This window comes from Pelobates fuscus, chromosome 5, assembly GCF_036172605.1.
Source record: "Pelobates fuscus isolate aPelFus1 chromosome 5, aPelFus1.pri, whole genome shotgun sequence".
In the NCBI taxonomy this organism is placed as follows: domain Eukaryota; kingdom Metazoa; phylum Chordata; class Amphibia; order Anura; family Pelobatidae; genus Pelobates; species Pelobates fuscus.
In genome coordinates this window covers 130,200,073-130,227,796 of record NC_086321.1, presented here as the reverse complement: position 1 = coordinate 130,227,796, position 27,724 = coordinate 130,200,073, and the positions used below count along the sequence as shown (strand labels likewise).

General features: G+C 39.9%; 1 protein-coding gene across 1 annotated transcript; it reads left to right on the top strand.

Moving 5' to 3' along the window:
* The first annotated feature begins 1,024 nt into the window (after positions 1-1,024).
* ABCB9 (ATP binding cassette subfamily B member 9) lies at positions 1,025-25,273 on the top strand. The gene is made up of 11 exons (XM_063454295.1): positions 1,025-1,685; positions 3,353-3,467; positions 4,814-4,944; positions 6,794-6,999; positions 15,131-15,328; positions 16,365-16,493; positions 18,047-18,235; positions 19,388-19,561; positions 21,346-21,505; positions 21,833-21,969; positions 24,202-25,273. The coding sequence occupies exons 1-11, from the start codon at positions 1,067-1,069 to the stop codon at positions 24,490-24,492; spliced, it is 2,349 nt and encodes a 782-aa protein (XP_063310365.1). The 5' UTR covers positions 1,025-1,066; the 3' UTR covers positions 24,493-25,273.
* Positions 25,274-27,724: the final 2,451 nt, after the last annotated feature.

Below are 27,724 nucleotides of genomic sequence, written 5' to 3'. Positions count from 1 at the left end.
TGTATTGGTGTATGCAGAGTGTGTGTAAATGTGCAATCTAGGAGGGGGGGGAGAGGGCAGGAAGGTGTATTTTCACATTAATTTTATATTAAATTAATTAAATGTTATTCCCCCCTCCCTGCTTCTTACCAGTGTCCAGGGAGGGGGAGATTCCATTACCTGGTGGTCCGGTGGCATGGGGGGCCTCCTGGCTCCCTATTACTGCAGAGGGGGCCCAGCACACTGCTTCTTCACATTCAGTTAATTTCTTCCAATAACTCTCGCGAGACCCGCGGCCTGTGTGCCGCGCGGAGCGTTGCCATGGTAACCCGTGGTAATGCTCAGAAGGCCGCGGGTCTTGCGAGAGTTATTGGAAGAGAGGAGAAGAGTAGACGCAGTGTGCTGGGCCCCCTCTGCGGTAACCAGGGGCCCGCGGCTGCACACATAGATAGCGATCATGTTGTCACCCCCTGATGGCGGCTATTAACGCCTATTAACATCTCCAATTTCTTAACATAAACTCCTGGGCTGATCAGTGCACGAAATCTGTCCTATTGTGCCATTGGACAGGTTAGGCAAATTCCCAGGTTACTCTAGGAGGATGTCAGGGCACTCTTTGCACTGTAACCACTACAGTGTGCTGTATGACTATGGTGTTTGGAATGGTCCTTTAAAAATTGCAAGGAAATAACCTTAGATAAGATTACTTTACTGTAGAGTTCAGTAGGTAATTAGATATTGTCTGTGAAGTAATGGAGAAATGACCTTTAGAGTTCTAAACAAATTGGACACCATCCTAATGACCAATCCCAGACTAATTCTAGACCAGTTGAAGTTTCCTTCTAAGACTAGATGCCTACTATGATGTTTTCGAGCTTACGTTTTGCGCTAATGACCTGGTTTTGAAGATGATCATATGGATTCACTAAGGTTATAATTTGACCATCAATTGTACAGATATTCAGTAGATGGTGCTGAGTGTCCTTGCTGTTTTGGGGTGTTCCTCACTGTACTGTCTGGTGTTATTTACAGGGAAGCCCTGCAAAATGAAGCTAACTGGAAACTAGAAGACTTACTCTACACATGCATGAACATGAGGCCCAGCCAGGTAATGCTTGGCACTGTCTCCTTTACACTTGGTGACCTAGTTGTGTCAACAACACTGTACATGTACAGCAATAAAAAGGAAAGCATAGTTCAAGACATGATGCATTTTAATATTTTTCAATCCATGGTGGACGTTTGGGCAACTTCATTGCTGAGAACCTGCATATGCCTAGGTGCTGTGATTGGTGTTGCAAAAAACAGGACACACGGTCCTCCGAGGCTTAAAGCATCCCTAACCCCTATGACCTTAGTTTGCTACCTCATTGCTACCTATGCTATGATAAAGTTGCTGTTGTACTCCGAGGAGGAGAAACCTGTGCGGGATCCTTGGTTCTGGAGTCTATTCGCCTGGACCTGGATATCCTCAGCTCTTACTCTTTGTGCTTGGAGCCAGCTGGGACATGTTTCTCCTTGCATAGAAGAACCCAGGTCATATTCTGTGCTGTCTGGGGACCAAGGAGAGGCACTGGGTTGCAACAGGAAAGAGGACGTCAAAAGGGAGTTTTCAGGGGCCACTGTAGGAAGGCTGCTTTCTTATTGCAAGCAGGATTCATTATACCTTGTTGCAGCTTTTCTCTTCCTTATTCTATGCACTCTAGGTAAGTATAATGCATGGTGTACCATTACTGAAAGCTGGTAGTTATATATACTCATGTGCACTAATATATATGCATTATTGAGTTATGAAATATTGCTTATAATAATAATGTTCATGACAGACTATGAGTCGTTGAAAAGTTTAAACTAGTTGTATAGAAGTGCCTTTTGAAGTTGCATTAAATTAAATAGGCATTATTTGCTAACAAGTAGATTTTGTTTAGTCCAACCACCATGACCACGTCAGTGATTTGCAGTGGTCATGGTGGTAGGAGTCAATATGCGCAGTGTTTCTGCTCGAAACATTGCACATACTGAGATATTGCTAATTGTGTGCTGGAGGCTACTTGCACCTCCAGCACACGAGACTTAGGCAGCCCAGAACTCTGTTACGGGCTGCCTAAAATCAATTCTGTGCATAAATTACTCCTGTGCACACTGCACGCTGACAACAGGCATGAGAATGTTACTCTCACAGGCAGAGTGCCTTCAAGGGGAAGCTAGCTCTACTCTCCCTGATCTCCCACCCTACCACATTGTGCTCCTCGTGTACTTTGGTCTTTAAAAAAACAAAACCTGCATACATAGGCACACTAACACACTTTTCCACTAACACAGCACACAGAGAGACTGGTGTGTCCTCACACAGACACTGCACACAAGAGAAGTTATACACCTTCACAGTGCACACAAATAACACTGACAAGCTCTCACACTGGCACTGTATACTCAGAAAAACTTACATGGCCTCACACTGACACTGAACATACAGAAACACTAACATGTCCTCACAAGGACACTGCACAAACAGAAAAACATGCTCCCACATTTATGCTGAACACAGGAACACTGACACCTGTATGTCCTCACATTGACACTGGTAACACAATTTAAATTGACCTTATTACGCCTGTTATTAGTGCGCACTGCACGCTGACAACAGGCGTAAAAATCTTACTCTCGCAGGGAGAGCGCCTTCAAGGGGAAGCTAGCTCTACTCTCCCACCCTACCACATTGCGCTCCTTCCTGTCTCCCTCGTGCACTTTGCTCTTTAAAAATATAAAAACCATGCACTGTTCACACAATTTAAATTGACTTATGCTGGCCTTTAGTTAAGAATTCAAGTTTGTCACCTAATTAAATAAATTAATTGTATTGCAAATGTTGCAATGGCATTAGCTGGGTAGGTTAATTCATTGGGACAAGGGGATTGCCCATTTTGAGTCAAAATTGCTAAACTTGAATAATTCTCCAATCATCTATTTTTCTACCAAAACTATTTAGCCCACAGGTTTAGTGAATAGTCTCCACTGGCTTTCATGCATTATGCAATGGATGTTAATGATCTGCCCTAAAAAAAAAAAAAAAAAAACACAATTTATAGTGCTTTCCTGCTATGAGATTTAATTTTAGTTTGAATATCTTTCCACTTTACTGCGGTATGTCTTTCACACTGTATGTGCAACTCCTTGCTCCATTAAATGAAACCAAACACAATGCCATATACCGAAAAGAGATTGTATGATAGTCCAAATATCCATCTTGGTTACTTTAGCCAGACCCTGACTTATACAAAGTATGTAAATATCGTGCTAAAAACCTATAGGTAGTTAATAGTGGCTAGTACAAACGGTCTTACAATTTACAGTGTGGCCTTCCTCTCCACAGGGGAAATATTCAGTCCATATTACACAGGGCTGGTGATTGATGGCATTGTTGTCCAAAGAAGTCTGAAGAAGTTTTCCAGTGCAGTCGTCATTCTTGCAGTTTTGGCTGTTGGGAGGTAACAAAACAATGTACAGTGGTACCTCGGTTAACATAATTTTTGGTTTACAAATGAAAATCCATTGAAAACAATGCCTCGGTTTACAAATTTTTTTTTTGCAATACAAAGCAAGTTTCCCCAGGATGCATTGCGCCTGGGAGGTTTATAGCGCCGCCCCCGTGCATGCTGGAGTCTGTGGGTAGCACGTGGCGTTGATTGTGAAGGTGTTGGAGCGGTTTTTGCATCAAGTTTTGGAGCAATTCTGGAATTTGTTTGGGACTTTTTTGAACTTTTTTGGTGCATTTCTCAAGTGGCGGAAAGGTAGGTAGCCGAGCTTCGTCATTTGCATGCCTTTTACTATGTTCGGCATTGTGGATTTACCTCCGGAACTGATTAATTGGTTTTCAATGCATTCCTATGGGAAACCACGTTTCGGCTTACACATTTTTCGCAATGAACATGTACATAAAGTGCACTGCATCTTTAAAATGTTGTTTTTTTGTCTAGTTATGTGTTTATTTTTTTTTAGCTTTTACACATTATAAAGTGCAGCTACTATTATTATTTCTTATATTTCTTAAATTTAATTTATAGCATTTTTAGCACCATACTTTTACTTGTTTTTTCTTTTACATTTTTCGCAATACAAAACATCCCGGAGAACGCATTAATTTCGTAAACCGAGGTACCACTGTATTTGTATATATGTATGTATGCCTGTGATAAATACACTATATATACATTCCACATCTCTCAAGTACAAGTCCTTCCTATAGATTTCAAACGTAAACCTCATAGATCCATATCACCCCTAAACAGCCTCTGTGATGGTTTATATAGTAGCATCCAGTAGACTTGTGCAACAATTAATTCCGGCCGCTTCTGATTCAAGTTTCTTCTAATCCACCCCCAAACAAATCGATCTGTCTGAAATTTACTGAATAAGCCTATTGTCTCCATTATTTATTAAATAACTGTATTGTATCCTCTATTGAATTCTGGATCCTAATAATCTATGTGCTAAATGGACTTCTTTGCTTACTTTATTTTGAACTCCGTAGATATGACATGACTTCTAACAGTGTGGTAACACCATCTATATGTCATTAATTCCATGCATATACCCTTCTTGTAGAAGATTATAACTATAGCTATCTTCACCATGATTTATATTAGTCCAGGCAGTATAATATTAAGTATGGTGATAGATCAGTAGACCATAAAGGATGATATAGCCATCATGTTTAACTTTGGTATATATAGAACGGGACAGGTCACGATGAGGAAGGAAACACATTTAATTCTGCAGAAGGACTAGGAAGAAAATACTTAGATTTTGTTTTGTTAATTTCTCCCTTTATCAGTTCTTTTTCTGCTGGTGTGCGAGGTGGGCTGTTTACGGTCACATTTGCCAGGTTGAATGTAAGAATCCGTAACCTCCTCTTCCGCTCACTGGTGTCTCAAGAAATCAGCTTTTTTGATGAGAATCACACAGGTCAGTATCTTGTAACCATGACATTGAACCCAGCCCTCTGAATATCATTAGTCATATGCTGTTAGTCAATGTAAGACATGATATCATGAGTGGAAGGAAGACCAACAATCCAAATGGCATCAAATGTCTCGCAGCTCTGCAGCTGTTATACCACAATAGAAACTCTAATCAGCTTAGTCCAGGACACTGGTTAGTTACTGGTGCATTTAGCAAGATTAAACCTCTACAATGCATTAAGAACTACTACTGTGCTAAAATGATTATACATCTTATGCAACCCGATCTGGTTTTGATTAAATTTAGACAAACCTACAGGGTTCATCACTAAAGTGAGAATTCAACTTAACACCCATAAAGCTTTATGGGTGGGAGTATCCCATAATAATGACATCTTTTAAAAGTGCCAATTTCTACTAGAAATCCGCTCCTTTAAAAATAATGAATAAAATAATCAAACTGCCAGGGGGCTTTCTTCCTGCTACCGTTAGCTTCGTTGAGCTAACAGAAGTGGCAGGCATGCTTTACCTGAGTGCGCCTGATTCACCCCCTCCATAGCTCAGATCAGAGTTCAGACCAGCGTTTACAGACCTCAAATCGGTATGCTGCGTGTGCGCATGCATGGAGGGAGACCTTCAGAGGCTTCTCAGTGACAAGCCTCCCATAGGCTATTTCCCCGTGAAGAGACTGTTTTAAGGAAAAAGGGGGAAGACTTGCAAAGACTGTAGCTCATAAGAACTGCAACTTTTGCAAACTGTTTTAATATACAAAATAGGGTTACTTCTAAAGTGGAGCGCCTAGGGGTGACAGAGGGAGAGAGAGAAACAAAAATTTCTAGTAAATATATAAAATTTACACTGTATTATATATTAGTACTTTTAAGCACTGTTATATTCCAGCCACTAGTGTTTTAGGAAGCCGCTGGCGGTACTATTGGTCCTTGTCTTCTTTTGAGCACGGTAATTTAGAGGGACACGGCTATTGGAATTTTTCTTTGTTTTAAGATATACCCCAATAAATACATGCATGTACGTTTTCATTCAGCGTATCTACTAAACAGTGATTTTGATTTTATTTTACATTTAGGCTGTGAAGTGTTCATTTAAGGCCAGAGTCGCTGGAGTGGAAGCATAGCTGACAAAGAGAATTAGAGAACTTCTAGTTTTTACCTATTTTGGCCTTAAATTTAAAATTCACTTTGAATCCTCACTTTAGTGAATAATCATGCTAATGTTTCCTTATGTTTATCCAGTTTAGCTATTTTGGCTTAACATTTTTATCTACTGTTTTACAAATTGCTAGCAGTAGCTGCCTTATATTTGGCCACTAGGCAGTGCTAGAGCGTTATGCGTCCTATAACAAACCTTTAACTGATCAAATCAGTAGGTTCCAGATAAATGTTTGAATATTGCTTATGTCTTCTTTCATTATTGGATATGTTAGATGCGCTAATGATTAAGACACTATTTAATAAACATGCGTGCCTTTTTAATAAATGAATGCTATCGCGAAAATTATTGTAGCTGCCTAGCATTGAACACAAATTATATCAAAATAGTTAATTAAATACTGATGCCAACATTTGTCACTGTAGATGTTTGTAAACTACATTTCACACAATGAACAACTTACTTTCTTTATTTTAATTAGTTATTTTTGCAATAGCGAATCTCTTTGTTATATACCTACATTTTGAAACGCCAAAGTAGCTGCTCAATAACACATTAATGCAGAAACAAACAAAGAGCAAATGCTTTCAGGTCCTCCTGCCAAAGATTCTGTTTGGAAACAATTTAGGAAATATGACAATGATTACTTGACTGTATTTAATACATTTTCTGTCTATTCGTAGGTGACATCATTTCTCGGTTAACCTCAGACACGACCATTGTTAGTGATGTGGTTTCTGAAAATGTCAATGTCTTCTTGCGCAGTTCGGTGAAAGCCTTGGGAGTAATTGCATTTATGTTTAGCCTTTCCTGGCAGCTCTCCGTGTTGACCTTCATGGGATTCCCCATCATAATGTTGGTGTCCAGGGTGTACGGAAAATATTACAAGGTACAAGGCTCCACTTGTCTTTTCTCGTATTAAAGTCACATTCACTTTCCCAGTTTGTCGAGTTTGTGCCAAAATATACACAAATGAAAGATAATTATTTCACCCTGTAAGATAATCAATTCCAGATGTGCTGCTTGTCGGATCGTAGCTTTTAACCTTTCCCTTCTCTGAAAATCATAGTCTATATAATGCATATTATTCATATATTCCTGTTCATATACTAACATTCTTATTCTAAACACAAGCAGATAATCAACAAGTCAACCTAAAGTGTCTTTATTACTTGTGAACAGCAACTTGCATGCACTGCTTCTCTTTGTCGATTTGTCTCATGATCAGTGACCCCTGTGCTCTTGTTATTTTTAGGACAGGTTACCATGACACTTTAAATAATTGTGCAGGTTTTGAAACTGATACTTCTGTAGTATAGTCACTATCCGGCCTCTTTTATTTCTTTGAAAACTCACCTGTCAAAGTGCTCTCACACCTACTATAGAATTGACCCATCCTGCTAATTGACATTTAACCTCGAATGACTCACGTTGCAGCTGTACTTGTACGTTTGATTTAGTTACTGTTCTTTTATTTTTGTAAACATTTTTTTTAATTCTTTATTTTTGCAGTGCAATTATAACTTCACAGATTTATATTTATAAAGCCATAGTAACATAAGTAGAGGATGACAATATGACAATATAGTTTTGCTGACTATGTCATACAGGATTGTTGCACTCTTTTAAAAAAAATTAATTAATGAACAAGGTAAACATCGTGTCCTAGAGCAGGGGTAGGCAACCTTTGAGCAGCACTGTGCCGAAATAGGATTGTCCCGTAGCGTGCCGTTTTAAATTTTTTTTTTTATTGAGGTGTGTATTTTGCCGTATTCTGCTTGTGTTATTTATACTGTAGTTGCTTTCTATATTGTGTATGTTCATGAGTAGTTTTTGGTATCGTGTATGATACCTATGAATGTGGGCTGTGCATGACGGCTGCTTGTAGACTTTTGTGTGTGGGTGGATATGTCACATAGTGTGTTTGGTAGTGCATATGAGAGGCTGCATGTGGGGTTGTGTGCATGTATATGGATTGCCAGTGGTGTTGAGTTTGTGCGGATTGTGTGTTGTATTTTTGTGTGGGCTGTTTGTATTTGTATGAAGGGAGGGTTATTCTGCATTCCTGTGTATATCTAGCAGTGTGGGTGGCTTCCCTTGGTTCCAGTGGGGACCAGGCTGGCCAGGTACAGGAGCTGCAACAGCAGCTGTGGGCTGCTCTACTCCAGTGTGGATTCCCATTCACAAAGTGCTAGAATAAAGTGATCTGAGATCACTTCCTCTCTGTGCTGCAATGCTTAAATTGAGGATTGCCCTTTACCACCTTTTTGTATTAGCAGATATCTAAAGTTTCCCTGGGACTCCTGATAGGCCAGAGTCTGTTTGACGCTAGCAGCCTTGAGTGCCGTGCATGGCACACGTGCCAAAGGTTGCCTACCCCTGTCCTAGAGCATGACGGTTATAAGACCGGATGCTAGTAAAGACAGGGAGATGCCAAGGACAGGAAGAAAGAAAATGTGCAAAGGAATAGAACTTCGGGAGCTAGAAACAACATGGCGTCAAATGAACTATAGCAAAATGCATAACTCTGAAAACAAATATAATAAAGTAAAATAACAGCTATGCTGACTGAGCATTGAGTAAGATTATAGGCAAGAGTCTGGGGAGTTAGTTCAACCGATTCCTATAAGGGGCACAACTGCATCCCCTCCAGGGAGGGAGGACTTTGCGCCTGGTCAAGGGGCCTCTCTAGCCCTAGGCCATTATGAGGGCCAGCGTCTGGGTGCTGCAGACTTGAAGTATTCTGGTGTCCAAGCCTTTCCTCCTATGTGAGAGGTCGGAAGTCTTAGATGGTTCTCTGCTTTCCGCGAGAAGGTTTCCGCCTGTGTGGGCGATGCAGGAATGCCATGCCTCGGGTGGTTTTTGGCCTAGTTAGGTTTTGCAGGGTTAGTATGCATTTCTTCTTGCGCGTATTGCTTTGAGGAGGCCGTTCTGTCTCTGAACATGTGCCGCTTCGATCACCATGTTGGTGGTTCAGTTTATTGGCTCACTAGCATGCTTGTACGGTGGACCAGAATCTTTGGAAAATGCCCTCCAGACGCAACATGCAGAGAGAAGCGTAATCATTGCATGCTATCTGGGGGGAACTCACGCCATGGGAGTTCCGCTTTGGTAGGCAGTCGCCATCTTGGAATGATTGAGGGCTACTCGTGTCAGCTCCCAAGAAGCAGTGAGCACTGGTGTCACAGCTCATATCAGTCCAGAGGGTACAGGGATATCCCCAACCGGTCCAAAGGAGGGGGTAGGAATGCAGCGGGTCCAAACTGTGAGCAGTACAGCGAAGAAAGCGACCGCCTCTCCCTAGCTCCACTTTCTGCAGGCCGCAGCAGGCTCATCCGGGCACCTGGTGAGGTAAGACTTTAGAAAAGATATCAAACTGCTAACTTAGATGCACAGAGGTCAGCTTGAAAGTGTGTTAGCCAAGATTGGGATGTCGATTACTGCCAAAAATGCAGGTGCTGGGGGCGGGGCCTGAGCAGCATGGCGACTGGTTGTACTTTCAAGGAGCTCCAGCTACTACTCTTACTGTGGGCGCCTTACACAAGTCCCAGGAGGGGCGGAGCTTGACCGCCGAGCCGGACAGTCGCAACTGACATGGGCTCCGGCCGAGCGGGCACGATCCGGGGCCAAAACGGCGACCACTTCACTCAAAACCACTCGGGGGTGCGCCACCCACATCGGGGGTGCCCTCCTGAACCCAGCGAGACCACTCCGGGACCCGTAAAGGCCGGGAATGCGGCCTACTGAGGCTGAAGTATGCCCTGCAGAAGAGGGGTGCTACCTCTCGGCAAGCAGAGAGAATGGTGACCTCGTGGATACGGCCCGCAGCACGACGGAGCTACTACAGACAGACACCACGAGGCTCCAAAATGGCTGCTCGACTGGGCAGATACAAGCGGGCCCAGAGGCGGAAAACGGCGGGAGGCCTATCGGGTGCAGTCTCCTACCTGCAAATGAAACCAACCGGACCTGCAAATCAACCGCTGCAAACAGGAGACTCACTTGATCCACCTCTCAGCATACAGAACAGCTTACACCGATCCCACGCACGAGCCAAGACGCCCCAAGCGGCTGTACAGCAGTTGACTCCACGACACACCGTCAGAGTTAACCCCCGAAGCAGCATCAACAAACTAGGGGGCGACAAGATGCCACGAAAACCCTTACAGCTGGACTATGTGGAAACCCGCCGGGGCATCGGCTAGACACAGTATGGGACTGAATTCTCGGGCGCATCCAGCACCCCCCCCCCCCCCGACTGCCATCGTACACAGCAAGTAGAGGGGAAACAAGGCTCTCACTGAACTACTGAACACTATCTTTGGGCAACAAGTAGTACTATGCTTTGAATAGCCATTTATTTCGCAGTAATTTCATTATTGCTTCGAGCAATGTACCTTAACCAGTTTAGTTTTACTATTGTACTGCATGCAATCTGTCACCCACTTATACAATCCTCCCGATCTAGCAATTTATAACGTTGCAAATCGCGCATATTGTTGTGGCACGCTCAGCCCGCATTTAGTCAGTGCTCCCCTGCACTTACCCCCCACCTGCCTTGCATAGACCACGACAGCGGTATAACCCCAGTGGACAGATATACGCTTGTTTACTTAATTGTTTATCATACACATTAATCTATATGTCTATCGCTTAACAAACGTGACTATTAACTAACAACACATGTATGTTTTAGCTAGTTTCAGCAAGTACAACATATTGTCTTACCGTGCTTTTCCATCACTTAGTCAAAATCTCTTGAAACTACTGTATAGCTACGCTTATAACACATACCATGTACCTCCTATTATATGCTCTCCCCTTTTCCTAATTCGCATTTTATAAGCATTTTATAAGCATGTCTGTGACCGTGTTTTTACTTAATCACTTATACGTCCAGCTAATCCGTATAGAAAGCAGAATCTATAATGCTGATCAGTCGGACAAATATGCATAGCCTGAGACCCAGCTACTTAATTAATATCGTATGCAATAACACTGTATGCCTTAGATCACACATTGCAGATATTATGTTATGCCTACTAACCCTGCTTTCCAGGTAATCGCTGCAATACATGTTAACTCATGTAGGAGACTATAAGCCAATATAACACGCCTGCGATTCTCCTTTTATTGCGCCTCACAAAACTTGCGTTTGAATTTAGCTTGCAAAACAGATGCGCTTGATGTTCTAACATAAAATTGTTACAACGTACCAAAAAAAAAAAAGTGCAGTTTCTGAGTACCACATTGTCAACACTGATGCTTAATCCATGTGTGCTGTTGTGGCACTTGATATATGCTTGTAACTCCTCATGCACGAATAAAATAAAGAATTTAAAATAAAAATACACAAGTCCCAGATAGCCCTGTGGCCCTTAATGTTTGACTTGCCTGCGTCTGCGACCAACCGAAGCAAGCTGTATTGCCTCTGGAAGCAGCTCTCTCTGCAAACGCTGGAGAGGTGAGTGAGGCTTGGTGAACCCGTTGGACAGGCGAGACGGCCGCTTGCCTATACTGTGCAGCACTGGGCGTCCGCGGGACAAGCCACAGCTCCGTTTCCCCTCCCTATGGACCGGCGGGGGATATCCCGGTCCACACTGGCTGGCCAGCTGCACCGAGGAGACGCGGACCCTGAAACCGCACACGCCACGACTTACTCCACCAAGATGGCGACGGCCCCGGGAGTCGGAGAAGTGCTGTCCATGCGACATGGGAGGCAGCAACAAGATCCCAATAACAGATCCCTGCAGCACCTAGACGACTTATGCCAGCGATTCAGGGCTAACCTAGAGGCAAGACTAGGGCGTGATACACCCTTTCACCCTGCACAAGAGCTCAGGAGCGGAGGGAGTGGTGGAGGTGGCAGGAAACCTCTGGGCGATCGAAAAGCACACAAGCGAGGGCACCCAAACTCTGGCCCACCGAGGTCGTGGGCTACATCGGGCAAGACCACCCACACCCAGCGGAGACACAGCAACAGGTCCGTCTGTCTCCCCAACACAGGGCAGGACTCGGACTCTTTGAGGCCCCAAGACCATGGAGCAAAGATGCCGGCCCGCGGGAAGGCCAGGGGCGGGAGGCAAACCCCCCACAACGCTTCACCAGCAGATACCTGGGACTCCCCTTGGACCAACACCCAGAGCAACCTGCTGTCCGGAATAGGCTGAACGCACGATCTGGGACTGTAATGTACTCTAGCACTGACATTGATATTAATTATATGATACACATTTATACATTGATATGCAGCCTTATCCCCTCTCGACCCACTTGCCCTTAACATTAGGTGCTTGGTGCAACAACACTCCCCAACCCCTCAAGATATACTTAAGCGAACAACCGCTTCCCATAGCCCAAGCCAGTGGTATGCAATCACCTGTTTAAAGCGACTCACCCCACAGTTCACTCATTTACCTAGTAAATAAATACAGCACATATACACTGTGCTCCAGCCTGACAACCATCACACATATAGGCCTACTAGCCTGCACACAGGTTAGAAGAGAACCATATTATATGCCTGTTTATATCTCGACATGCTTATCTTTTCACCTGTGACATCTTCGTTATAAAACATAAAATTGTGCATGTACTATCAAAACGCAAAGCACCTGCCTAATATGCAGACATGTTGGTTTACCCTGTGATTACTGGTTTGTCTCTTATGCTTACTGTCACCCTAAAGTTAACCCACGAGTAACTAAGCATTTCAAATTGTGCAGATCGCTTGCAATATATGACTAACTATAGCAATATGATCTCAAGCATGTATAACCTGATTATTTTATTCTGTTATACCTGTCTATGCTTACTCTCAAATTTATTATAAAAAAAAAGGGCAACGTATCTTGAAGCTGACGCCAAAATGTCACCAATTGTCGACTACTGTAACATTCTCTGCCAGTATTGAAACTTGTAATTATCTATGCACTTTCAAAAATAAAGAATAAAAAAAAATGCAGGTGCTTAAGTGCCACATGTCTGCACAGCATGGAGGTCAGGCCCACCCCTAGTTACTATTTTTTTTATCTGCTATTTTCAATTATATTGCCCACCACCTCTATATATATTTTTGTGTACAAAACTTTTTCAGAATATATTTAGTATAATTAATTCCTTGTAAAAAAAATTACAAATACCGTACAAAGTAATACATCATTTTCACACGTACAGTGAGAGGACATTTAGAAAGTAATAGAACAATATTAGTGGGAGCTAACATATATTAATATATGAAGTATTGATGCCTTAGCTGGATTTTCCCACTGTATAAATGTGGAATTATTACCCCTATCTAGTAATGCTAGTATAACCCTCTGTGAATACCTACGCAGTGTTCTGTAATGTACTCACGAGTACATGGGTGTATAAATGTCAGCATTCATTCATGTGACTAGTACCTGTTTCGTTTCACAATTTCCTGTTGTTCGTCATGTTCTAAAATTAGTTACAGCATTAACACATGTAATCCGAGAACCAGGCAACCACACCTTGGAGTTAAGTTTCCTAACATACTAAAACAGGTCCCATTTCCAAAAGGATCTGCTTGTCTGTTGTTTCTGTAGGACTGCTGTTGTCTTTATTAATTAGTAAGTGTAGGATCGTCAGGATTAATTACATAGTATTTTATCATATACCTACAGTGCACACATCTCTCAAAGAGGATAAGTAAATATTAATTATAAAGCAACGTGATAGATGCAGTTGAAGATGAAGTGTGTTAAGCTGGTCTGTGTTACCTGACACTAGTAAGGTAACATAGGCTTACTTGGCTGATAGTGCCAATGGTGTTGATAAAGATCATATCACTTTGGTGTGGTTCTAGCACAATAGTTCTTTCCAATGACCTAAATCATGTACATAGTGTTATCTAAATGACTATTCTTCAAGAGTCTTATTATAAAATGTGATGTAATAATTCTACTTTGTAGAGAGACCAACTTAAATGTCACTGGACCATCCTTGTTTCCAGACACAGGGGCTAAGTTCCACTGCTGTAGTAAATTTGTTAAACCTCCAAGTGAAAAGACTACATCGTATTGCATTGACCTTTGCCCAGGATCATGTGGAAATATGCTGTTGACCTGATAGCAGTATTTCCATTTGAATTTTTTTTTTATATTTTTATTGAAGGAAAGCAAAAAAAAACAACAAAAGAACGAAAGAAAGGGGATAAATAAATGTATTGGTTTAAATAATCAAACAGGACCTCAAAATGGGACTTGCAGGGCCCAATGGAAAATTGTTTCAGTCGTGATGAAACACACAGGTCTCAATAATTACAAATGTTTCATAGAGTATATATAACACAGTTTAGAAGCTGTACTGGGAGTCATATAGATAGCTATCATATTGTTTCAAACGACAAGAACAGCTGGTCATCCAGCTAGTGATTAAGAGAAATAGGGTAAAACATACCAAAGGGGTAAGGTGGGAGGGATAAGGCAAAACAGAGAAAGGGGTGGATTTTGCTATCACGCCAGTAATAATCAGCAATGAATTAATCTTGGACTGCAGATGTTAGTGTGAAAGTAATCAAAAAATTCTTAAGCGTTCGCAAGAATTGTCTGAAAATCAGTTGACTATAGCGGGCCCTGATTGCAGTTTATGTTCGGACACGGCCATTCGAGCTAAAGATAAGCTCCTCCATCACCTTGAAGTTCTCCATTCTTGAAAGCCAAAGTTGCATAGATGGTGGGTCAGTTATATGCCAGAATAATGCAATCTTATGCTTGACCACCATTTTAACTTTTTGCAAGCATTTCCACATGTCGTATATTTTTAATATGATCTCTGTAGGTTCAGCTAGTCATGTATAACTTTACTTCTCTGTAACTTCTGGAATTGTTAGGCAACCTGCCAACTTCCAGCGTTTATTAAGCTACAACTCTGATTATCACCAGATATCTGAGTGAGAATGGCGTTTTTTGTAGTCCTAGAACAAATGGGGCAGCAGATCGTTCTATAATGGCAAAAGCAAAATACTGTATTTGAGATTTCTATTGTGTTTCCCACAGAAACTCTCAAAAGAAGTTCAGACTGCCTTAGCACAGGCCAACAGTACAGCCGAGGAAACCATTTCATCAATGAAAACCGTGCGCAGTTTTGCCAATGAGAATAGTGAAGCCAATGTCTACCAAGAAAAATTGCAACAAGTCTACACGCTGTATATTAAGGAAGCCATCGCTTACACCTACTATGTCTGGTCTACTGGAGTATGTATGAGTTTTACTGAATCACCGCTTATGTTTTATTAGCCAATCTTAATAAATAATCCTGTATGTTATATACATCAAATGAGAGTATAATAAGTAGTAGGAGGTCAGACAAAAAATCTGAACTAGAATAAAGAACGTCCTCTGATAACTGTCCATTAATACAAGTTGTTCTATTAATGGACCTGTTCTGCACACTGAGATTATATTGAAGCTGGAACAGAGGAATTGGTACCCTTCATAGGCTTATTGAGACCAGGCAATCTCAGTGCCCAGAAGAAGACCTTAATATCTGCAAGATTGTGTTCTATTCTATTCCCTACTGGTCTTCAGCTTCATGAGATCTGAGATGCTAAGTAACCAGACTGTGACCCATGCTCTGTATACTCTCAAATGTAACTCTGAATAGATTAGGGTTTATATTGAAAAATATATTCCCACGGAATAGAATATAAGTTTTAACTCTTTAAACATTTAATCTCTTAGTAAGATGGCCACCGTGTTTAATTTCTTTTCTAATCTATTTCTTCCCTGCTTTCTATAGAACAATTGGAACTCAGAACATTGCTATAAAATCCACATACCACATTTCCTTTTTTTCTTTGTGTGGCATTATATGTATATGTTTAAAGTTTTAGGATATTTCTTTTTGGTATAAAAACTGGTTAATCATATGGCTTAAGCTATATTTGCAGGCATAGAATCTAATACTGATATTAATTTACGATTGGTGAATGGAGACTATACAAAGAAGTTATTGTATCACGGACAGGAGGATATAGGAGTAGCCATCTAGTACATGAACAAAGCTCTGTGCAAAATGTATCTTTGGAAGAATGAAGGCATCTGTCCAATAATGGCTCAGTTGTACTGACTATGCAGTCAATATACACATAGTTATGTGAAATTGCCTTTTTGGACCCTATCTTCAATTCTAAACTACATGTAGTTACCCAGAATTCCAGAAGTTTGCATAACTTGATAATTATGTACTCCCTGAAGTTATATATATTGTTTAAATTCTCTGTCATTGTAGTTTACACAGTTGGTGTTACAGATCAGCATTCTTTATTATGGTGGCCACCTCGTTATTTCAGGACAAATGACCAGCGGTAACCTGATTTCATTTGTCATTTATGAATTTCTTCTGGGAGACTGCATTGAGGTAAGAGAACCTAAAAATCAAGTCATCACACACTAGGATCAACTTGGTTTATGGTATAAAGACTCGAGTTATGGTATAAAGATTGTCTTCAGAGAGGTGGATCTTCTTTGATTCTATTTACCAAATCTGCAAATTGTAAGTAGTGGAACTTACTATGAAATAAATATCATCAATATAAGACCAAATACAGCTTTACTGTATTCAATTTCACAGGGGATTAGAGTCATAAAAAAGGGTACACATCTTTCCTGGAGTTTATTTTTGTTTCTGCTGATACTGGTACCGATGAATGGAAAATGTGGGAAAACACTATTTAGTTGATGAGTTAATCCTTTCTCTGTCAGCAACATGTATACACACATGGTTTCGATATTGCGTTGCAATATGACATTACATAAATATAGTTCCTCTCCAGTTCCACATTAGTCTTCAGCCAGTGGGGAATAAATTACCTCAGCAGGGCTCCTCTAAGCCACATTGCCTTGCTCTGTACACGAGCCTACATGACTCAATCTATACTGTTCTTCTTCAGAGCAACTGGGTGAAGAAAATAACTAGGAATGTTGTTTATTATTTGGCGGGGTCCACGTTGGGCATATTTGCTGACTGGTTATGACCTTTTTCCTTAATGAATTCAATTTTAAACTTAATAGTAGACCGAGGAAGGATTTTCAAAAATGAGATAAAACAGCTTCAAGTATAAAAGCAGTCAGTCAAATACATAAATGGAGCAGGGCCTCTCAACTGTAGAACGATCTAATCTAGTATACCGAGTCGTATGTGTCGTATTGCACTCCATGAGGGGATAAAGGGGATACCTTTGTATAGATGGTTTGATTTCCACAACACAGGTGTCAACAAGAAACATTTATATCAGAAATAATACTGGTAATGTACGGGATTAATGAATCTGTTCTGAACTCTAAGAGGGAGAAACACAAACATAGTCATAGTGAAACTGTTGTATCAGTTTTATCCTAGATTTTTTGTTCAGTATTGAAACAACTTGATTGCTTTCACTGTTGTGACAATAGTTAATCAAATGCCTATTTTCTGGCTATATTTGGTTTATCTGCTGTCCATCCAAATACATGTTTGAACAAACATAACTGTGTAATGCATATACTGAGCACTAATCTTTATACCTCTCTAAATAGTTAGTGACTACCCCTACTATATTAAAACAAGTAGTCATGTAAAGTACATCCAGTTTCCTAACAGAGATGAAGGCAATGAAAATAGTTAAAAAAAAAAAAAAAAAAAAGCAGTCATATGAATATACTTCTAAAGTAGTTTTGTCAAACTCTCTCCCCTCCGCCTTCCCCACCAATGTTGATGGACTACAGTTTCCCAGAGACTTATGGGGGTTGTAGGGTGCAGACATTGACACCCATGCTGTAAATGGGGAAAAAAACAATAAACTATTCATTAAAATGAATTATTACCCCATAACATTAGCTATGCTTTTATAGATCTTCTGTTAATTAAACTGCTAATTTATCATTAGAAAATGGCTGTTACAGGTGGTGGATAAAATGTGTATTTTGTTTCAGTCAGTTGGCTCAGTGTACGGTGGGCTGATGCAAGGTGTTGGGGCAGCAGAAAAAATATTTGAATTCATAGATCGCAAACCGAAAATGGTTAATGATGGCACCCTCGCCCCAGAAAATTTGGAGGGTAAGGTGGAGTTCAGAAATGTTACATTCGCTTATCCTACCAGGCCTGCATCACAGGTTTTAATGGTGAGTAAGATACAGCATGCTGAAATGATTCTGTGCATTCCACATGTGAAACTATGGGCCACAGGGAGATTGGAACTGAATGATGCTGCGCTAATTTGGAGTTTGTTCATTTGTGCCCCAGCACCTATATAACAAATAAATTAATTAATCAGAGTTTGTCAAATATATTCTCTATTTTCAAATAACCCTATCACAGTTATACCATTGACAAGGTGCCAAAATTCCATTAATCTGTGTTTTGCTTTTATAGATATCTGCAAATAGCCTTTGGTTCCATTAGAAGACAAAGAAATCCGTTTAGTATAAAACATTTTTTTTTTTTTTTTAAACGTCTCATTGCGATGTTTGCTATCAGGTTTAATACAAGTGTTATTTGTATAAATCACAATGGTCATAGTAAAGATCTGGCATTTAGCCAATGGAAGAATGACCTTCAGACTGAGAATTAAAGTCATTTCTTTTTCTCTTCTCATTAATTGCTCACCTTTTCCATACACGCATAGATAGAATGTTCGTACTGAAGATTATTATTTGTAATGTTCTGCTTCATACGTTAGAGAACAATTGTCCAGTGACAGGATAATAATTCACTTCTATACTGTTACACCCTGCTCATAACTGGTAGAACATATTGTGGGAAAATTCTCCGCCATAATATTTTTATCATTCAGAAGCCTGAGGTTACTGTGTGTGATCTGGGATATGACGGCTATTTCTTAGTTTCAAGCATCCATCAAAATAATCTTTTTGTAGAACAGAACAAGTGCAGAACTTGAATGCCTTTCTGTTCCATATACAATGAGTCTGCCAGAACAGAAGGTTCTTCTGTTGTATGTTCTGCAGACAGTTCATAAAAGAATCTGGTTTCAAACAAATAAAACTACTGTAGCTAAGAGGATTATATTTACATTCGGCCTTGCAATTGAAGCTGGCTTATATTTCAATGTCAAAGAAGCCCGTTAAACTGATTTGTGTGTTATTTCCACCAATAACGACTGAACTAACCCAATCAGGCCAGAGTACGGTTACATCATAGGCAAGTGTATTGTTCTAGATTAGTGGCTGGCGTTAACATGAGTTGTATAAAATGACAAGATCCATCATATCGATGGTTCAGCAGCTCTATAACAAAGCTTGTTTGTATTCCTGCAGAATATGTCGTTCAGTCTTTATCCAGGCAAAATCAATGCACTGGTTGGTCCATCGGGTAGTGGGAAAAGCTCCTGTGTGAATATTTTGGAGAATTTCTACTCTATACAAGACGGGGAAGTTCTTCTTGATGGACAACCAATTAAAAGTTATGATCACAAGTACCTACATACAAAGGTAGTTATACAGAACACACTGTTTGTTTTATACATTCCATCACTATCACTAGGTAATGAGATGCATGAACCAGGTAAGGCAGAATCATTGTAGTTGTGTGCGCTAGGTCTGATGCACCATCGTTGTTTGACATCATGGAAACTGAATATAATTCTTTATTTGCAAATATTCTTTATTTACATCCTTGTTATGTTTAGTGCATAACTTACATGTCCCCGCATGCACAATGGTAAGTGCACATTTGCTAATATCCATGAGGCATTTATTAATTCAAATTCCATATTTATATTATTGTGTACTAGTATTAATACTTCAGTTATATCTCTGGGGTTTCTTGTATACAGGTAGCACGTAGTGGCTATAAATACTATATATTATAACTAATGCTTATTCTGATGGATTTAGTGGCTAATATTGCTAGTTATATTTTGTCATGCCTCTGATGGCTAGGGATAATAATTTGTCTTATTAAAAAGGAAAAAAATAATTATTTGGAAAAACTACTTTTCACCAGTAAAAAAGTGGGTAAGAAAAGAGTGGAATAAGATGTTTATGGTAAATTAAAGGAACACTACAGTGTTAGGAATACAAACCTGTGCCATCCCTCTCCATCAACCCCACCGCACCCCCCCCCCCCCCCACCACCACCACTGTGACAATTAAAGGATTAAAAAACCCTTTAAACACACGTCTTTTATTGCTTAAGTCCCTCAAGAGGACCCTAAAGCACATGTGTATACATTAGACATCTCCCATAGGAAAGCATTGAATTATGAATGTTGGATTTGAAGATGCTGGACGTCCAGTGTTGTTTTACTGACCGCGGGAAGAGAGCCACTAGACAGCCACAACTGTTAGACAGTCACTAAACATAAACAGGTCTGAAACATTTCTCTGAAACTCCAGTGTTGTAGATTGCAGGGTTAAGGGGACAGTGCACACAGACCACTGAGATGAAGTGGTCTGGGTGCCCATAGAGTCCATTTAAGTGTTACTATCACACTAATCTAATACCTTATGAGTTAAAGTGAAAATGTTAATAAAAATTTTATTTTTTTTTAGTAACCCTTAACAGCGACATGCTTGTATGTTAGTGAGGTAAGGCTATTTTTCTGAAGAGGAAGGATTAGTTAGTACATTTTCACATAACTGGGGTGTTTTAGGCAATTAGCAAAACATTTCTGGGCCTTAGAGGTGACAGGGAAAGAGCACCAAATATTTTTGGAGTGTGTACTTATTTTATGGAACGTTTCTAATTTGCATAATGTTAAGTTAGTTGCTGAAGTCCTTTATGGTTGAGGAATATCTTATTTTAATTCCAGTATTAAAAAGTGCCTATTTCTTATGACAAATCTGTAGTTTTATAATTAAACTCTGAAAAAACTAATTGACAGCGAGGGAGGTTAACTACATCCTTCCGTTGGCTCCTCTGAGCCAACAGACGTGGCAGGCACACTCTATTTGAGGGTACCTGCCTTCTTGTCCATTCCTCCTCACAGACCACAGTCCAGCTTCATTCATCTCCTACAGACCAAGCAAGTGTGCACAAACAGGTGCACACACAGAGGGTACAGTTCAAAGGGGTTAGAGAGGTTTGGCACAGGAGAGGAGACTTTGGGGTTAAACCATTTGTGAACAGTTTAGCACTTAAAGGTAAGCAAGCGTCTTGGACCTCCTGGCACCACAACAACTTAATCTTGATGAAGTTGTTGTGGTTCCCAGAGTGTTTTTATAATAACCTTCCAATACATATGTACCAATAATGTTCGGTTTTCTTATGGCAGATATCCATGGTAAGTCAAGAGCCAGTTCTGTTTGCCCGTTCAATTCAGGATAACATTTCTTATGGTTTGGGGCCGGTTCCTCTGGAGGTAGTTGTAAATGCATCCAAAAGGGCCAACGCACACAATTTTATAATAGAACTTCAAGATGGATATAATACAGGTAACTAGCTCTCTTCACACTGGTTCTGTATGTCAATAGACACCATATAGACATTGTGCTATGTCTGCTTTGATTTCCCAGTAATTTACATTTTAGTAACTAATCATGTTAGCATTATCTAGAAACATAGGCTTTAAGGCTGCAAGTCCACCTCTACAAAGTTTATTAGCTGTTTACATTGTGTTCCCACTTAAAACATAGAACCCATGTAATTTTCTGTACCAAAATAAACTATATATATATATATATATATATATACACACACACACACACACACAAACGTTTCTAAATTGCACATTTGTATGCCTTTGATTTTTCTGATTCCAGAAACAGGAGAGAAAGGTGCCCAATTGTCTGGAGGTCAAAAACAGAGAGTAGCTATAGCCAGGTCATTGATCCGAAACCCCAGGGTACTGATACTGGACGAAGCTACCAGCGCTCTTGATGCTGAAAGTGAACATGCGGTGAGTTTCATAAATCAGGGACTTTTTATGGGGGGGCAAGGAGGGGGATATCTTTACATTCTAATACAAAGACATTTTAATAAGTTATCAACGTGAAATGAAATATCTGATAATGGAAAGTATTTAGAAAAATACTAGGTATATTTTGATATACTTTATATCACTACATGTTTATAGATTTATAATGAAATCATTAATTTTGTGAAATCTCTAAAGAGATTATTTAATAACGGTTTCACTCATTACATCATATAGTTTGTAATAAAGTTCTGTATTAACACAAACATCATCCTACAACTTTTTTTACTCCACTCGGGTATCATCGGCTATTACAAGGACGGAAATGAGATTACCATTAGCTTGTGTTTTTATAATACCACACTAATGCGATCTTGTGCGTTGTCATGTTACACTCATTAGTGAGTTCTTAGCTGGAATGGTATCTATCGCAGTATGAGTTACTGTTCGTTGTCACTATTCTACAGACAAACATTTCAGAAAGAAACAATAATATATATGTCTTTTTTCTCACATCTGAATACATAGATATATGCATTGTTTACTTTACAAAATGAAGAGTATACCCCGAGGGATGCTAATGCTGTTATGTTTGGCAAAAGGCCAGTATGAATTGGAAATTATACGTTTATGGTGTGTTACTGGAAAATGTAGACTAACAGGGCTATTTACTGAAGTGTGAATTGTTGAGACTTTACATTGAATTTAAAATGTTAGCTTAAACTGTCCGAACTGAACTTATATCTAACTTTGGTAGATTTTTTCCAATGAGCTATTTAGGTCTAAGTTTGAAATAAACTTTGAATTAACTACCAGACAATTCACACTAGTGAATAACCTTGTTAACGTAAAATATCACAGACAATCGCGTAGGTGAAAATAACGAATTTCTGAGGTTTATTTTGTTGAGTGTGCCTTGGGCTGTGTGGAGTGTGTTAAGGGCTGTGTATACGCAAAAATGTGTGCCAGAATTGGCATAAAAGACATTTACAGCTCTATGCAAACAGCATAAATATATAAACTGAAACCTCAATTAAGAAGCTGTTTTCTGAACATTTGCCATTTGCATGGTGAGCAGATTGTATAGATTGTACCATCTGGAAGTGCCAATGTGTCATATTTGTATTGTCAAGCGCATTTTAAAAATCTCTGACTTACCTCTTCACTCTGCAATATGCAGTTCTGTATTTTTAAAGTTCCTTTTAAATTAAACACATTTCCAATGTTAAAGAAAAACAAGTTACCTGCGCTCTCTCCTTAATCCCTATGTAATTTTAAACAAATGGAGGTTTTTTAGTTACCTCCAATGGCCATGAGAGGATGAGCCCACCTGCCAAAGTCAAGGCAGACCCCCCTAGGTGGGTCCTAACTCTAACCATTCACCTTGCTTCATTAAAAATCTCTACTGAGACAGAAAGGGGTATTTTTTATATACACCCCAATACATTATTAACACTTAATAGGGAACACATTGGGATGGGCGGCTGCATTGTAACAAGGCTGAGTAATACAAAAAATGGATACAAATGCAGAAAGAAAAGTCCTGCGCTCACTCCCATCACTGGGTGGCTGCAATGACTACAGTACACATCAGCCTCAATATATAGTAAAAACCAAAGAAAAACAAGTTACCTGCGCTCTCTCCTTGTTACAATGCAGCCCCCCATCCCCTGTGTTCCCTAATAAAGGTTAATAATGTATAGGGGTGTATATAAAAAATACCCCTTTCTGTCTCATTAGAGATTTTTGCCAGAGGCTCAAGGAAGCAAGGTGAATGGTTAGAGTTAGGACCCACCTAGGGGGGTCTGCCTTGACGTTGGCAGGTGGGCTCATCCTCTCATGGCCATTGGAGGTAACTAAAAAAACTCAATTTGTTTAAAAATACATAGGGATTAAGGAGAGAGCGCAGGTAACTTGTTTTTCTTTGGTTTTTACTATATATATTGGGGCTGATGTGTACTGTAGTCATTGCAGCCGCCCAGTGATGGGAGTGAGCGCAGGACTTTTCTTTCTGCATTTGTATACATTTCCAATGTTATAGATGTACTGTATTTTTAATGATAGGTAACCATTCCTTTTATTTTCAGGAATTCATATCCATTCACGTTTCTCAGTAGAGCTAATTTTGATGAGAATGAGGAACTAGTGATTTAGAAAAATAAATGTTTCATTTATAAGAACACATGATTAATTATTGGTGATTCATCCCTACAGATCCAGCAAGCCATGAATAGCGATCTGCAGAACCGCACAGTGCTAATTATAGCTCACAGGCTCAGCACTGTGAAGAAAGCACACAACATCATTGTTCTGGACCAAGGCAAAGTGGTGCAACAGGGAAGTCATAAAGATCTCATGGAAGAAGGAGGACTGTACTCACAGCTCGTACAGAGGCAAGTCTCTGGCATGGGACATTCGATAAATTTACCCATCAACTCAGCCAGGATGGAGCTCTCAAGTGAAGATTCAGCTGTGGACCTAGGATTATCACTTACTGACATTTGAACACTTATAAACTCTCAAAGCATCAATGGGAAGAGTATGTTTGAGAAAGGTTTAGTAGCTGAAGATTTGGGTTATTTTTCCACTAAGTTTGACCATACATAAATTGCTGTTTATTAGGTTAATTTATTTTGAGACATTTGTTTCCTGAAAAAAGTGTGATGAGTTAATTGCTAATTTAACAGGGTTATCAACCAATGTGTGAATTTTCAGGGATGCAAAGCCAATTCAAAAATAATTTAAACCTATAAACTGAAAACGTAGCTAACGCCAGATTGATAATTGTAACGTGAAATGATTTATTTACAATTTCTGACTTTAGTGAAAAACACTGTAGGCGTAGGAAAATTTCCCAATTTAGCGATTTGTACAGTTAAACTATTTTGGTCTACATTATGCACTTGGGTTGTAAAATCATGTCAGTTTATCACAACTCCCTATTTCGTAAATGTGCCCCAGACGTCTTTGGCCAATGCACTTGGGCTTTATAATTTATTCATACGTTCATATATTACGTTGAGCTTGGGCTCAATAAAATAAAAATAGGAGCCGATGTGTATATATATTAAGCTGTAATTTTATTTACCGTTTCAGTAAGTTATATATGCACCCACCTACATTGCACGGATGGTCATCCTACATTGCACATATATTGCTTTGTGGAATCTGTGGTGGTGCATTATGGGAAAGAACTTCCCAGGAATATAAGCATTTATGTCTGTATGCAATTAAGAACTTGAATCCAACTGACTGTCTATAGCAGGGATAGGCAACCTTCGGCACTCCAGATGTTGTGGACTACATTCCCCATAATGCTCTTACACCCATAATGCTGGCAAAGCATCATGGAAGGTGTAGTCCAAAACATCTGCAGTACTTATTTTTCATTTCAGCATATAACATGCCTCCCAACATTTTAAATGGACAAAGTTGTATTCTTAACACTATAGTGCTTTCTGGCCCCCCCGTCCCCCCATTGCAGTACATATGGCTTAGAAAGCTCTTTATTTACTTACCAGATTCCAGCACAGGGTCGGTGCTCCGCCTCATCCAGCTTCATCCAAAGCGCATTAGGCCTTCCCCATAGGAAAGCATTGTCTCATTGCTCTCCTATGGGTTATTTTACTGATGCTGGAGGTCCTCATACAGGGTATGAGGCTGTCCAGCGTCAGTTAGGTGATTCAAAGTCCGGTAAACTCCCCTAAGCGCCTAATCATTGCAGTTTCTCAAAAACTGCAGTATTTTTCATTGAAGGACTAAGTGTACTGGGACAGAGCACACAAACCACTTCAATGAGATGAAGCTGTCTGGGTGCCTATAGTGTCCCTTTAATTTGGTGTTATAATAATGTGAGTACACTATGAGTATTGTTGCTGTGGAGCCCTGTTATACACTCAGACACACCAACAATATAGAGCTCCTAGAAAAGAAGGACATTAGGATAGAAAAGAGGGACAGATGGATGTGGGTCAAAATAGGGACTGTCCCTCCTAAATAGTGACATTTGGGAGGTATGATATAATGACAGGTAAAACAATTATAGAGACAAAACTCAGTGTCTTGAGCAGAAGACAGTAATGCAAAATGGGCTCCCAATGCAAAGACCAATTTCACTAGGTGCAAAGGGAAAGGGAAATCTCAAAAAAGTGAGGAACTCTAGGGGAGGTTAGCCACTATAGATCTACTCTTGGCTGAGGAAGAGAAAGGAGAGGAAAAAGGACCAAAGGACACAATCAAATTGGGACGGTAGAAATCCTCTGTACATTCCAAAGTGGTGATGGGCAGGGACGACACATCCCACAGTGGTTGCAAACTTTAGGACAATATAAGCCGTATTAAGCCGACATAATCGGCAAATCAGCTGGTTTTCCAGTTTGACTAGTATGAACTAAACGTTCACTGCCAATCCCTGGCAATTCGTAATTTTATGATTAAACACCAGCAGCTGATGTAGCTTAACCTGTCATCTGTTGAAGACTTTTGATGATGAAAACTGGCCAACGACCAAACCATACAGAGAAGTTGAAGCCAATGGGCAACAAGGATGGCCACTAACCTCCATTACTTGGTAAAAAGTACCCTGCATATTTTTTTTCATTAGATGGTGAAAGAGCTCTACCCAATAAAAATTGAAATATAGGCATTTTTAGGAATCAAACAAAATGGTTGTGGGTGAAGTTGAAACAACTTTTATTTAATAGTGTGTGGTGCTTTGTGTAATTATTGTAAAAAACAAAATACACTATGGTTTATTGCATGTTGCTTATCGTATACAGTCATTGTCCGTCTGTAAAATAAATATAACACTAAACTTCTGGTAGTGTCCCCTTAAAGTATGTTCATGTCATGGTCACCCATCCTGTGCATTTGTTTTTACAATCTTTATTTAATAAAGTATAATAAAGATAATCATTAACCCAATGTATTGTGTCAAATTGTAAAGTATGAAAAAGCCTTTTTTTATGAATAATGTCCTATCAAGCATTATTCTTTAGGTCCCCCACATCTAAAAGCTGAAATAAGTATAAAGGTATTACTTGCCTAAGCCTTAAATCCGCCACCAGGCGTTTCTCCCAGAGCTGCTTTCTACGCCCCCTGCGGATGTCCTGCAACTGCATGAAGTCTATTCAAAACCTTCTCATAGAGAAGAGCTCTGAGCCGGCAAAGGTAGAAGAAGTGACGAGAGGGAGGGAAGTGGGAAAATTCTAGATTTTTCTATCTTGAATGACGTAAAGTCAAAATATTATTAAGACAGAAGGTGACTATTGTGTTTTATCTCTCTTTACTACTCAAAAGCAAACAGATTTTTTTTTTACAGTGCAAAGAAACTTGGCATGGCATAACAGGAGAAACATGCTGAATAAAAGGTATAATGAACCACCAATCACAGTCAAGCCCAGTCTATATAAGGTAATGCCATAGCAGCCTAGTCCTCTTTATTTGACTGCGACGATCAGCGCAGAGTGAAGACAAATAAGAGTGAAGACAAATAAGAAAACGATGAACTGGATCCAAAAGTTAATCCAGAGAGACGAGAAATTCTTACATGGAAAGGACAGGTCAAAACAAAAAGAAACAACATGAAAAAAAATCTGATCTCCGTTTATGCTTAAAAAAAGAAAAAAGTAAACATACCAAATAGACATCGCAATTATGGGAATATTTTGGACGAGAAGGATGTTTCAAGTGTAGATCTCTCATGAGTTTGCAAACTAGAGGACGTTTTTCCATTGGT

Coding starts and splice junctions, on each gene's coding strand:
- ABCB9 (XM_063454295.1), top strand. CDS start 1,067: ATGAACATGAGGCCCAGCCAGGTAATGCTTGGCACTGTCTCCTTTACA. Junction 4,945..6,793: donor TTTTGATGAGAATCACACAG/GTCAGTATCTTG, acceptor GTCTATTCGTAG/GTGACATCATTTCTCGGTTA. Junction 7,000..15,130: donor TGTACGGAAAATATTACAAG/GTACAAGGCTCC, acceptor TGTTTCCCACAG/AAACTCTCAAAAGAAGTTCA.